This window comes from Acipenser ruthenus, chromosome 7 (assembly GCF_902713425.1).
Source record: "Acipenser ruthenus chromosome 7, fAciRut3.2 maternal haplotype, whole genome shotgun sequence".
Classification (NCBI taxonomy): Eukaryota; Metazoa; Chordata; class Actinopteri; order Acipenseriformes; family Acipenseridae; genus Acipenser; species Acipenser ruthenus.
This window is the reverse complement of record NC_081195.1, coordinates 43,509,311-43,524,016: the sequence shown is the minus strand read 5'-3', so window position 1 is coordinate 43,524,016 and position 14,706 is coordinate 43,509,311. Positions and strand designations below refer to the sequence as shown.

General features: G+C 37.4%; 1 protein-coding gene across 13 annotated transcripts in view; it reads left to right on the top strand.

Annotated features, from left to right (window-relative positions):
• Positions 1 to 13,966, top strand: part of LOC117415822 (myosin-binding protein C, slow-type-like) — a 46,873-nt gene extending 32,907 nt beyond the window's left edge. For 11 of the 13 annotated variants that reach the window (XM_059027015.1, XM_059027014.1, XM_059027009.1 and 8 more), the window contains 12 exons: positions 859 to 1,018; positions 1,243 to 1,347; positions 1,881 to 2,069; positions 2,282 to 2,416; positions 3,852 to 4,019; positions 4,342 to 4,430; positions 5,198 to 5,393; positions 5,738 to 5,877; positions 6,264 to 6,423; positions 6,753 to 6,889; positions 7,418 to 7,604; positions 11,849 to 13,966. In XM_059027015.1, coding sequence (XP_058882998.1) covers positions 859 to 1,018; positions 1,243 to 1,347; positions 1,881 to 2,069; positions 2,282 to 2,416; positions 3,852 to 4,019; positions 4,342 to 4,430; positions 5,198 to 5,393; positions 5,738 to 5,877; positions 6,264 to 6,423; positions 6,753 to 6,889; positions 7,418 to 7,604; positions 11,849 to 11,949 — 1,767 coding nt within the window. In that variant the 3' untranslated portion in view covers positions 11,950 to 13,966. Of the gene's footprint in view, positions 1 to 858; positions 1,019 to 1,242; positions 1,348 to 1,880; positions 2,070 to 2,281; positions 2,417 to 3,851; positions 4,020 to 4,341; positions 4,431 to 5,197; positions 5,394 to 5,737; positions 5,878 to 6,263; positions 6,424 to 6,752; positions 6,890 to 7,417; positions 7,605 to 9,905; positions 9,943 to 10,154; positions 10,175 to 11,848 lie in introns of all 13 variants that reach the window. The other 2 variants (XM_059027011.1, XM_059027010.1) reach the window with 2 other exon arrangements.
• Positions 13,967 to 14,706: the final 740 nt, after the last annotated feature.

Below are 14,706 nucleotides of genomic sequence, written 5' to 3'. Positions count from 1 at the left end.
TTATCAATAATATATTGATAATGTAGCCATTATCAATATATATATTCTGGTAGAAAAACAGTCATATGTTATAATAGACAAATCTATAAAATCTTTTAGCCCTATTTTTTGTTTCTAGACTGAAAGTAGCCACTGTATAGATGCATCATACACTTTGATTTAATTATTATTTATTTCTTAGCAGATGCCCTTATCCAGGGTGACTTACAATTGTTACAAGATATCACATTATTTTTAGATACAATTGCCCATTTATACAGTTGGGTTTTTACCGGAGCAATCTAGGTAAGGTACCTTGCTCAGGGGTACAGCAGCAGTGTCCTCCACCTGGGATTGAACCCACGACCCTCTGGTCAAGAGTCTAGAGCCCTAACCACTACTCCACACTGCTGCCCTGCAGTTACAGTGCACAGATTAACAAGCATCCCAATATAACTCAATACAACTAACACCACCTCTGCTTACTGTCAGATAAATTACAGATTATTTTGTTCGTAACCTTCTCCCTTGCCTGTAGAGGTTTGCGCAGTGAAGTTTGATGATTGGGTAGGTGATTAAGTTTTGAAAGAAATAAATCATAATCAGCAACATCAAAAAAAAAAAAAAAATCAGCAACATAAAAAAAAATGGACTAGTGTACTGATAGTTCTCTGTATCCACTTGCACAATTATTTTTATAATGCCAACATATGTGTGTACTTGTCTACCTGAGGGGACACAGCATACAGTAAGTGGAACTCCCAGGTTAACATCTCATTATTCAAGTAGGTGAGGAAATCACTTCAGCTCTGAAGATACCAGTAGAATAACAATGCAGCAGAAGTAGAGGCTGATATAGTGCTGTTATTGTATTCCCAGGTGATCCTTGACACTGGTAGCAGAGTACGGGCTGAATCTTTCCCAGATCACAGCACATTTACTATAGATGTAGCTGAAAGGGAGGACACTGGGATGTATAAAATTGTATTGCATAATGAAGCTGGTGAAGACTCTGCTCAGATCAAAATAAAGGTAGTAGGTAAGTAAACTTATTAGAAGAAGTACCAACTGTGTTCTGTACCATATATTTGGCATTTAATATAATGGCAGTGGACTAAATAGTGGTTTGATGACTATAACCAAAAATACTGGAACAGTTCAAGATGGTTCACTAGGCTTTAACTCAAATAAGTTAAACTAGAATAAAAAAACATACAAAACAGTGAATTTTACCAATTTTACAAACTCTCTTTTTATCAACAGACATCCCTGACCCTCCACAAGCACCTACTGTAACTGAGGTTGGCGGAGACTGGTGTTCAATGATTTGGGAAACCCCATCGTATGATGGAGGCTCACCAATTTTAGGTTTGAAATGGCTATTTTTTCTTTCTATATTCTTCTTACTAGAACCAAACAACTGTAAGTGCTATTTAGGGTTTTTAGCACTCTCTCGGTATGTTTGTTTCTCATTTTGTAACATTAACAAGGATTTTTCTCTGTTGAAAAAGACACAAGTACAGTAAACTTTGGAAATATAGCCAAAGACTGTTTTCTTGTGAGCACTTGTGTATTAGGTGCCAACTGAGCGGTTCAGTCACCTATAGTTCAAGCTGTAATTTGATGCTAGGTCTTTTTCAGTAAATATAAATGCAGCACTTGTTTGCGTATACACATTGCATACAGTATCATAGCTGTAATGGTTGAAAGCAGTGTTAGCTCAAGAGACAATGGACCATTTAAGATAACCATTATATATTGTTGTCTTTCTGCGATTTAAGATTATAAATATGCAGTATATACCTAGGATTAATCAGAATAGTCACTACAGAAAGGTATTTATTAACCTTGGTCTTAAAATGAGCTATAAAAACGTTCAGCATTAATTTTGTGTACTACAGGATATTTCATTGAGAGAAAGAAAAAGCAAAGCTCCAGATGGATGAGACTGAATTTCGATGTTTGCAAAGAGATGGCTTTTGAACCAAAGAAGATGATTGAAGGCGTGCCTTATGAAGTTCGTGTTTTTGCAGTGAATGCCATTGGCATTTCCAAACCTAGTGAGCCCTCAAAGGCATTTGTGCCACTGGGTAAGCAGTTTAATTTCTTAGTTTCATTAGCCTCTGCATATCAGTATTTTATTTTATGTATTACAAGACGAATATTGAACGATTGTAACATACAGTGTTTTGTAGCATTGTTGAATTGCAGCGATGTTTGACAGTTCTTCAGTTACAGTGCTGAACACTGCTGTAATTGAATTGGACAAACATAATATCAACTTGTATTGTTTATTTTCCAGCTGTAACTAGTGAACCATCAATGCTAGTAGTGGACGAGGTTACTGACTCTACAGTGACAATGAAATGGCGACCTCCAGAGCATATTGGAGCTGCAGGCCTGGATGGCTATGTCATAGAGTATTGCTTTGAAGGAAGTAAGTTGATGTATTACATAGAGTATTACATATAGATGTATTACATACCCCCATGCAGGAGTACTACCCTGCTGACTTCCTTGATTCAAAAAATATATAAAAACAATAATAACGGTCTGGTTCTCGCTTGCCTTTTTTCAATTAATATAATTTAATTAATAGAGAATAAAAACAAACCAAGCTAACAACGATCTAGCCTAAATTGATTTTAATTGATTTTATTTTTTTTCTGTGTTTGCAATCTCCACAAACTGTGGGTTCAGTTGCATTCACAGCGCTGATAATGTTAGATATCGCTAGATATTACTACAGTGCGGACCATGGGTCAAACCAATGTTTGTGTAGGGTGTGGTGTATCATTTTTATTTATTTTTTTAAATCTTTGTCTGCCTTTTGGAGTCATCTGAATGCCTTTCTGCTTTTTATTTCATTTTAAACCATTTAAATGCCAAACCATAACAAAACATAGAATAATAGTGCATATGCACAGATCAAAAAAAGTGGACGGGCAAAATATATAGTCGTCATCGTCGTCGCCCCCTGTAATAAAAGAGCAGGTGGCACGTGCCCCATTCTGCACTACGGGTTACATGCCTATGTCTACAGGCATATTGATTTATTTTATTTTTTTGGTACTACTACTTTGTATATGATGTAGAATACTTGTTTATAAAATCAAACACTAGTCAAACAATACTCTTTCAAATAAACTTGTTATAGTAAGAATGTTATTATTGTCATTGCTTGCGCCCCGGCACCACTTTCTTTATAAATTAAGCATTGAAGAGGCAGCCCCAAATACATTTCAAAATCTTACTGTACTACTGTTGTAGTATCTGGTAGTCCTTTGAGAGACCATTTTGTAGTTTCTCAGATTGCATGATAAAATTATGTTTTATCATATTCTATTAGGTGATGCAAAAAGTTTGGCCATAATGTAAATTATATTTGAGTACATTGTCTGACAACTACTGTACTTTATCATTACATTTTTGTATATTGTAAGAAAAGTCAGTTGCGTAGTGCATGCCGCTCCTGTGTGTCCAGGTGCAGACTAGTGGTGTCGCACTGTGAAAATGCCCACTGGTGCTGTGCCATGCTTGTCTGTTCCAGACTTTAGAAAGATGCTAGGTTATTTGTACCTGTGTTATGGTCCTACAATTCCACAATAAATGTAAAATGTAACTTTTTAGATCACTTATCTGAACTCCCCAATATAGGATGCAAATAAAGTAGTTTGTGAGCCCTATTTTAAAGCAAGTGTGAAGGCAAAGGACCATTTTTCATCAAGGAATGAAAACATAAGTAGGTATTCATGTAACCTAGTTGTTTTTGGTTAGTTTTATACCTTTGCCTTTGTAGTTACTATATGATGAAAATAGAATCCTGAATTATTCTCATATGCCTGCTCTCTGTTTTTATATGTCTCCCGAAGAGGATGAATGGATAGTGTCCAATCAAGAGTTGATTGAGAAGACAAAATATACAATCCCTGGTCTGCCAAGCGGGGAGAAGATCTTTGTCAGGGTTAAAGCAATCAACGCAGCAGGCGCCAGTGCACCCAGAATGCATCCACATCCTATTCTAGTGAAAGAAGTCGTTGGTGAGTTGCAGCTGGGCTTGGTTAACATATTGTAACATATGCCTTGGTTTGAATCTAACTTAGGCCATTATAAACGCATCTGATGGTCCCAGCCATACCACCATTAAACATGAGACTGGGTGGACAGTCATGATGGCTCCCTGAAGGGTTCCTTCAGGCCAGGCTGAAAGCATGTTTGCAGAATCAACTGGGGAAGCACCCAGCTGTGCTAATCAAGTCTACAGTGCTGTCAAGGAGCACCCCAAAAAACTTAAATCTCTTAAGTGACAGTGAGCTTCATATGGTCCACAAACCTCACTCCACAATGCCATTCTTCTTTCAGAGCGGCCCAAGATTCGTATTCCAAGGCATCTTCATCAAACCTACATTCGGAGGGTTGGAGAAGTAGTCAATCTTGTTGTACCTTTCCAGGTAATTTGCTTAGAACAGTACATTTTTTGTAAACCATCAATAATCCATCTGCAATAAATGTGTTATGAAACATGCTATAAAAATATACAGATATTCATAATAATAACAGGCTATAGCAATATAGTGTTGTAAGCTCACGCAAATAAGGGCACTTTTACACCTAGTAATTCGAATTGTTGTTTACTTGCAAACAAACACATTTTTTTCAGATTTGCTTTGGTTAGTTACACATCAGAAAAATTCAAGCGAATTTGATTTTCTTTTAAAGTGAAAAGTTTCAAATGTGTTCATTTGCAGCTTCATCCAGACCACGGTTCTATTGGTTTCACATTGCACCTTTGTAAATCAACCTCATAGTATTTTTGTGTACATGTAACGTTGCATATATGTAACATTATGGTGTTCTTGTCAGTGTGTATGTGTCATTGTATTTTGACAAGCCCTGCATTGTGTATGGGCGACAGTGGCGAGACACCTTTTGGTGCTTGCTGATGTACATCACTTCCACGATTTGCTTCGCTGTTTGGAGCTGTTAGTTTTCAAGCGAACTGGAATATGTTAGCAATGTACTTTCTTGTTAATAATCGAACTTTAAAAAGTAATTTATAGATGTTTAATAATTAAATGATATACATGTAGGATCATGTTTTTTAGTAATACTTTTTTAATAGGAACAGCTAAAAAAATCTAAAAAAATATATGGACCATATCTGATCTTGTTGAGAAGTGTTTTATGAAGTTGCCTCTTCAATGTTTCCTGTTTCCAGGGCAAGCCAAGGCCCAAGGTGAGCTGGATGACGAATGGCCAGCCCTTGGACCCGACTCAGGTCAACATCCGCAACAGCGAGACTGACAGCATCCTATTCATCCGGAAAGCAGATAGGAAGCACTCCGGGAAATATGAGCTGACTGTGAAGGTGGAGAACTATGAAGACAAAGCTACAATAGATATACAAGTAGTTGGTATGTCAGGGACTTTGTTCATCTATTACTTTGGATTAACATCTTGGTGATAGAGATGCAGTTACTTGTGTTTTAATCTTACATCCTACTCTTTATGGAGCTTTGGATATCCAAGAATTACCTCTAAAATAGGTGACTGATGCAATCTAGGGGGATTCCCCAGTGCTGTATATAAAATGTTCCAGTGCAATCCAGAGGTGATTTATCTTGGCTGGGTAGAGGTGGTCAAATTGACCCCTTAGTTTCTTATGTTTTACCTTAAATTCTAATATTCATTGACTCGGTTGGCTGTAAGAAAGTCTCTTTGCTGCAACCTGAAGGTATTGTTTGTTTTTGCCACACAGACCGACCTGGTCCACCTGAGGCTGTGAAAATTAAAGACATCTGGGGGGAGAATGTTGCTTTGGAATGGACTCCCCCCAAAGACAATGGCAATGCCGAAATCAGTGGGTACACCATTCAGAAAGCAGACAAAAAGACTATGGTACGTACGTTTTTAGAATGCTGTGAGTACACAGCATTTTTTTTGGGGGGGGGGGGGGGGGTAATGAAGACTTAGCCTCTCACAGTTTTCCATATTACATAATAAGGCTCAACAAGTTGGGTCTATATTAAGAGGAGGGGTGTTGGATGTGGTGCATGGTTGGAATGGAAAAGAAACTGTAATATAACACTGGAAATAATTACCTGAAAACTCTTCTTAATTAAGGGGTATGACTTATTATTCACTCCCATGAAGAACTCTAGGAAAGGTGTTTGTAAACTTCATTTACCTGAGGTAAAATAAAGAGTATAAAATCAAATGAAGACTAGAAATCTCTTATGAATGAACTTCTATGTTTTGTTAATATTGTTTCACTTTTTTTTTAGGAATGGTTTACTATAATCGAACATTACCACAGAAAAAGTATTACAGTATCTGAACTTGTCATTGGGAACGAATACTTTTTCCGGGTGTTTTCAGAGAACATGTGCGGCCTTAGTGAGGAGGCTAGAGTGACTAAGGACAGCGCAATGATTGTAAAGGAAGGTTAGTTACCTTGATCTGTGATGGCATGTGGTCCATGAATGGAAAATATGCCTATCCCCTCTAAACCAAACAACTATAAGAAAAGACTTTATGGCACATTGGAATTATCACTCAGTGACCCTGCAATGCCTTTGTCAAAGCTAAGATCTATGTCATTTTTAATTAAATGTAGTTGTGGCTGTTATTTTAATCATGGAAAATAGTTATATTTTATTTATGTCAATCCTCCCATGTTGCCGATATTAAAACTGAAAACATTGTATTCCTGTTAAATTATCCACAAGTACAGTATGCCATCTCTTTAAAAATCCCCTCCTTCTTTTTAAAAGGTTCGAATTACAAGAACCCAGACTACCAGGAATATGACTTTACTGAGCCCCCGAAATTCACCCATCCCCTAGTGACCACCATAGCTGTCGCAGGGTACAACGCCACACTGAACTGCAGTGTCCGGGCTAATCCCAAGGTACGTAGACCTTATTCATTTCCATTAAACTGAAAGCAATCACATTTTTTGTGGTTTATCATACAGTGGGAAATACTAGACAGCAAAAAAGTATTTTTGTTTGGCTAGATCAGGGGTGTCGAACTCCAGTCCTCGAGGGCCGCAGGGTCTTCTGGTTTTCATTCCAACTTAAGCACTCAGTTAACATAATTGATCTAATTATTTGTTCAATTTGACATATTTCATATTTTTCAAGGTCTTTTACAGTTGGTGGTTTTAAAAATGCATTTTATTCAGGTGTTAAATGTGTCCAATTAATCAAATAATTAGACCAATTAAGTAATTGAGAGCTCGGGTGGCCTGAAAGCCAGAAGACACTACGGCCCTCCAGGAACTGAGTTTGACACCCCTGGGCTAGGTAATAAGGAAAAGTGATCATTTTGTTCTGTTGATTACCAGAAAATACTCTAGGAATTAACCAGCAATTTTAAAAGTCTAATTTTAAAATTTGACTTTTTAAAATTAGGTTTAATTTTTGGTCTTTTTCAGCCCAAAGTGATATGGATGAAGAATAAGATGGTCATCGAGAACGACCCCCGCTACAGAATGTTCAGTAACCAGGGGGTCTGCACCCTGGAGATCCGGAAGCCCTGTCCTTTTGACGGTGGCACATACAGCTGCAAAGCCATCAATGACCTGGGTGAGGCCCAGGTAGATTGCAAACTGGAGGTGAAAGGTAAGCCTTGAAGTGACTTAAACCCTAATGAAAATGTACCTTCAGCTGGTTCAGAAATGAGTCTTTAACAATACTGTACCACCTACCTGTTTAGTAGTATAGAACAATAGGTTTCCAAACATCACCTTATGTTTACTCACTTATCTTTTGACCCCAACAATAGGATGCAAAATGTTATATACTAGTAGTAGTATTTCGTACTTTATATTACACTTGAATGGTCTGTAGGTAATTGTGGCAGGACAGCATTACTGGCACGGCTGTTTACCAGAAAGGGAGACTCAGACACAGAAGGTACAGTGAAGCACTAATGCGCACGTTTAACAAATAACGAACAAACAAAACACTGAACAGACACGAACAAAAACACATTAACAAAATAACAGGCACAAGGGCCAAAACAAAAGGTCTATACAAAAAACTTGCGGAGGTAAATAAACAAACGAGACAGGACAGCACGGAACACGAAAATACCTTCACTTCTCACCAACATTAACTCCAACACACTAACCACGCTAACACCTGTGATCACCCTATTTATACAGCTGTGGCTGGAGCCTTAATTAATTATTTAATCATTTATTCAATTCATGGCTCCAGCCACATTCCCACATGTTTTTTGCAGGGAGGATTTGAACTCCCTCCCTGCCACCCAATATTCCCCCCACACACACATCAATCGCCCTGCCACATTGCCAGAGTAATGTACACTATTTCAATCTATTTAACACTGGCATGCCCTGGGTATACAAGCACATACCAGTGGTATCTCTTGTGCTGTCCGGTATGTTAGCTAAACATCTTTAGCAACTTATGGCTTGCATGCCAAGCATAATGTAAGCCTATGGAACAAATATTTCTGTCCAGCTGTTTAAAAAAAAAAAAAAAAATCCTGTTTTTCTTTTTTCTTGATTTTTTTCCACAAGTTTCTTTTTTTTTCTTGCTTACTTTTGTTTTTGGCCAAACCTTTTTGATTTTCTTTTTCTCACAAGCAATAATGCAAGCCACTGTATTGTCGTCCATTATTTAGTCTGACAAGACAAATGTTTATTTTTGTTTCTTTTTAAGTTTTTCCATTCTTTTCTGGTACAGTTCTATTTTCTTCTTGTGTTTCTATTTTTTATGGGGGTGGATATAAAACTTTTTACATTTTTGGTCAGCTTTGGACATTTTGCATAAACTGCTTGTGCATGCAAGCCCCGTAACGATTGTAACATTTTATCACATTTGTTTTCAGCTCTAACCACTAGACTACTCAGCATTTCACATGGCTCCCAACAATCAATTCATTAGTTACACAGAAAATACAGACATAAATGGGACCTTTGATTATATGAACTTACTTAAAAGTATGTATTAATTGCAAATATATATTTTGTATTTGTCTCTTAAATCTAATACAGTCAGTGCTGTGGGTTCAGGCAGTTTGTAGAAACTTGCCTGACGCCAGATAAAATGTAATATCCTTGGAGCATATGCAAATAAACAACCATGCTGAGTATGTGTAGACCCTAAAGGAGGATAGCTCTTTTAATATGACACAAGAACATTGTATTTATCTAAAGAATTCACTTGTTTAAACCAGGGTCCTACAAACAAATGCAGGGGCATCTACAGTATTCAGTTTCACTATGCAGTGGAATAATAACCCAGGTATTAAATATCAGAACCATTGCAAATCTGTTGAAATGGATACAGCTGGAGTAGATGGAACACAGAAGACAGTTACAGTAGCAATACGTTTGTTCAGAACACAACACAGTGCTAGTTATAAAACTTAATGATTAATGTTATAGATATGAGATGAAAGAAAGCAAGAAGCTTGTAAGATTATACCCACGGCATTGACCAGGTCAGAGGTAATCGATTATTAAATATGCTATTAGCATTTAAATATGCCTGACATAACTAGTTAGCTTTGCGAGGTTCAACTCTAGAAGTTAACAGGAACACATTCATCAGAACAGTATGAATCATAAGAAAAAACAAAGCTTACTGAAACAGGAAATCTTGATGTGCTCAAGAACTGTCAAGAAAACGAACTGTGAAGCTTGAAGACAAATAAAAATAGATACTGACTAGTTCATAGATTCATAGTTTTCCAGTCTTTTGATTGAAAATTAACTCCTTTTAACAAATCTGTATCACTTCATAGAAATAAGTTATTTGCATTTACAGTAATGTTTTTAATGTTGTTTGCTTTTCTTCATTTTCTCCTTCCTATTCAATACTAAGTTATTTATTTCCCTGGTTTCATACTGTAATGTTTTTTTTTAAACCCTCTTCTCTTCTCTCCCTTAGTTGCGTAAGGATTTGTGAGTGCATGTGTTCATCCAAGGTAAGCTTTCATATGGTCAAGGCATATGAAGCTTATGTCTTTCATGATACACCTTTTAAAAGCCAGTTGAGTTTTCATTAGGCACAGTATAAGAAAGAAATCCTATTGCCTTACCCTTACCTAGTACTTACTGCTTGTGTAACCCATGCCCTGAAAAGAAACATGCGTCTTTGTATTCCTTTACGGTAACTGCTTCTGTTCCTCACTTACAGTACTTGTCCTCACACAACAGGTGAGTAACTAATATTTGAGAATCCACTTCTGGCAAATATTTTTATCTCATTCTGGAAAGATTTTTTTTTTTTTTTTTTAAACTGAATATTATGTTGTAAGGAATTTTGGCTGTTTATAAGATAACATGTTGCAAAACATATTTTTTAAAATTGTTATAAAAGTCAGACAAGCAAGAAATGTTTTAGTAAAAAATGTAGATTTTTAGAAGCCTATTAAAGGCTCATACAGTAGTTTGATAGAATTGTAACATTATTCTTTATCGCCCTCTTTTTAAAGCACATTTCTTTATAAAATCTGTCTTGTAATAGATCGTCCTTATCTAGGTAAGAATGTGGTTATGTAGTTATTGCATACCCAGATAAAAAGCTAATATTGAAAAACAAAAAAATAATAGATAAAGATACAAAATGAGATACTTATACATTCTGTATCCTTGATAATTCTGTATTTATAGTTTGCAAATATAGTCTAGCCTATGTTTATGGATCTCATGAATAGCACCTCAGAGCCCTCAGATACGTCACATAGACAAACCTTTATTTGGCCTTGAATAGGCTGCATTCTTAGAGTCAGGAATCAGTTACACAGGCCTGGGCAAGATCATTCAGGGCTTTGTAAGTCTTTGGCCCTGTCCACACTATGCATTTAAACCGTATTAGATGCCTTTAAAACGGCTTAAAAGTGCTAAGTATGGTTTGCGTCCACACTACGCAACGTTTAATACTGTACTCGAGAACCATTCTCGAGTCCAGCTCTAAATAAGATTGCATCAGGTAGTGCGGTTTGTCAGAAGTGTGGACGCTGTAATACCATTTTTTGTGTATCCTCCAATATCCCAAAATGCTTTCTGATATATTTGATGAAATACTCAAAACAGGCACCTGAAGGACTATCAGTGTACTCTCTGCACTGGGTATTCATTTTTATGCTTAAAAAAAAAAAAAATCTATCAAGACATCTCTGTTAAACTACTGGGGAAAACAACAAAAGCACAACATTAAATTAGACAACTACACATATGAAATGCGGGTTAAAAGTAGGATTGGGGATGAACAATTCATGCAGTTTAATTATGAAAACAGAATCAACTAAATTTTTTTAAGGAACGTCACCTGATTAAAAATAAAACCTGAAAACTTCAAGCCCTACGTGTGTGTGCGTGGGTGTTCGCATTAATTTTTTCCAAAATACCTGTTTTATTTCTTTTTAGCACTATGCACCTCTATTAATATGAAGCATAACACATTATTTAAAAATAAAATACAATGCATGGTGGGATACTATCGTATTCATTTCCACTGTTGATTAAGGGCAGGAACTTAAGCCCTTCTAGTCGTCCCCCCCACCCCCTCCTCTCGTGCAAATCACTAATCTTGAGCACCACCACCAGACAGAGAAATCACACTTGTAAAGGAATGAGAGGTGAAGTACTAGTGATTAAAAAAAATAATGGAAATAGTTGGACATCTGCAATTAACAAAAATGTAAAAGAACGCGTAGTAGCTGAAAATCTAGCAATACACCGTGAGTAGCTTAATTCAAACTACATACAACTGGCTTTAACTTGGTAAGATTGTTACTTTACAGCCAAAAACCTTTACTACTCCAGAATTAAACAGCAATATGATTGTTCATATGCCTGCATGTAAAACTGTCTTTTCTGTCTTATTAGGGGGAGTGACGTTTTATGAGCTACTGCACAAGGGGGTGCCTTTAAACCTAATTAATAACTTCCTGAACGAGAACAAAGGCTTTGAACCTCAGAAGGAGTGACTGCCTGCCGACTGCCGCACAGCACCGAGATCCTCCACCCCTGCTTTTAAGAGCTAGTCGCCAGTATTTACCTGCTCCTTCTCCCGCACCGTAGTGCCACTTGGAGGGTGTGGCAACAAATGAGTGCCCTTCCTGATGCAAACTTGGCATGGAATGATATAGACTGAATATATTAGAGACCAGTGCAGAGATTTATCATCTGCTGCTGCCTGCTTTTGCCTGTTTAATTCTGGTACTTATAGGCAATATGTAAACTATGATGCATGACTCCTGGTGTTTTTGGCAAATAGCTTGTTTTGAAACTAGATTGGTATGGTAGTGTGGAAAATAAGTGTGATGATGGGACAGAGGCAAGTCAAAGTGCTGATCTAATCTCCATGGAACTTTGTTAATGTTCATAAGACATGTACATCAGTTAATAAACAGTGCATAAATAAAACATTATGAAACAAAAAAACTGTTTTCTTGTATTACTGGTTTGGCTGTGCACACGAGGGAACCTTTACCCTTTGTCTCCAATGTTTTATTATCTTGGTTGATTACATTTTGGAATGCAGTTTAAATACCTTGTCAGTTATCTGGATAATTAGAGTGCAATAGCCAGAACTGATTGCCTGAGAACCAAGGTTATAAATGTAATGCACACCTTGAAATCAGTACTTTCAAGAACATGGTTAGAGTAAACTTATCAAATATACTGTAGGCATGCAAAGAGTGGAAAATACCCAGTGTTTCTTTTAGCATCCACTGTATGGTATGTGCCATATAGGGCTTTATGGAGTTGGTTGCCTTTACTGTCTCCACTGTAGCTGTATACTGCAGTTGCAATGGACTCTGGATTACATTTTCTAAAGTAATTGTTGCTACATCTACAATCTATAATTGAAAGGATCCCTCTGGCACTAATGCTTGAATTCTTTTCACCTAGTCCTTATCACACATGCCTCATAGTTTATATACAGTGTCAGGAAAATTATTTGTAGAAACACTGGGCTCATTCTGTATAATCTTGTACTGAAACATGTTTAATCATCACAAGGGTTGTGATGATTTTTTTTTTTTTTTTTTAAATGTTATCAAACTCTTTTTTTGTTTGTTTGGTTGCATTTCTATTATTGTTCTCTCCTGTTGCATACTTGTAAAGTACAGTGGGTTTATGAACTCAAATACATAAAGTACAGTAACTGATGATTAACTTAACTGACGAAAACAATTGGTAAATGTCACTTATATAACAAACATGTTGTTACCCAAAGAAGGGTGGGGGTGCAATTGTGGAAAATGGGTTGGAAATGCAGTTACTGTTAACTAAAATGTTGCATTATGTGAAACCAAGACAACAAAAGATCACAATTAGTCAAAAAGCCTTTGAGGTATTTTTTAAATAGTTTAAGGCCCATTGTACTGGACAAAGGCAAGAACATTGTGTACAATATGCTAGATACAATGCTCTTTGTTCAAATTAATTCTGTAAAGTGGCCTATTTCTTTAGTGAATTGTTTGTCATGTTAACGTCAGTACAATTTTAGACAGATTGTGACTTGAAAACGAATGTGCAAAAACAGGGAATGTCTGTGTTTGTACGGATATGGCAGTGATGATAAACAATGAACTTATCCTCCTTAAATTTGTATTTTCAGCATAACATTGTTCTCATAACATTTCAGCTCGGAGAATCAGCAATGAATGAATGATTGCAATTGCAGATGATTTAATGAACTGCGATGTGCACTTAGGACGCAATGACTGTGATTGGCGCTCAAGGCCCGAGTGAAAGTTAAATTTGGTCGGAGTCCTCATCCGTGGGTGCCCGACGGTTACCTGTGCGAGGCTGGCTGGAAAAACATGAACAGTTACATGCATCCCAGTGCCACAGATAGGAAGTGGTTTTGGGCCACCTCCCCCCAAAAAGAGACTGCCAAACCATGAATGGAAATTAATAAATGATTAACACACCCCACAGTGGCGCACTGCCACTTACCCCCAAAATATTGAAAAATTAATGAAAATGAGCAGCTGACACATGACCCTTCCCCCAGAGCATGACTGCGCTGGGGGAGAGAGCCCAGCCTCTCGAGCCCAACCACGCATCCCGCAAAACTAAATATGAACCGCTCAGCACTCAGGTAAGGAAAAACCCCCTACTCACATATTTTTAATTTTTTAGGGGGAAACCTCAGGGAATCCATGGCTGAGGGTAGCCCTTCCTCCGGGCTCTAAGCGGTCGACTTCCATTTCGGCTTCCCAGCATTTGACTGAGCAGCCGAAACAAAAGAAGCAACATGAGAGAATAACACACTGAGCTTTTATACACTTGCTGATGACATGTTGGTTAGGGGCGGATTCTCCTTGCAGAAAATCAACCAAGTTTACAATTCTGGTGACTCATTAAACTGCAATGTTATTGTAGCGCTGGGTCAAATGAGACTGAGAATTGGGTCTTTGTGTGTTCTGTACTGAACTTGTTGGCGGGGTTGTGATTATCACTGTTTTTTTATTGCTGTCTTTGTATGAACTGCTACGTGTTGCTTTCTTTTGTGTGTCTCTGCCTGCCCTTGTGTGTGTGCACCGCCCCTGCAGGCCCGCTGTGCTGTGTGAGTGGTGAAAAGTTATGCAAATCGCCTACTGTAGCCTGACCAATGAGCAGTGAGGATAAGCTTATATTAAGCGCAGCCCGCGCACTGCAATGGGTTATTGTTGCTGGGAGCATAAAAGAGTTAAACCCATTTTTCTGAAAGAGCAAATATTAAACGGCAC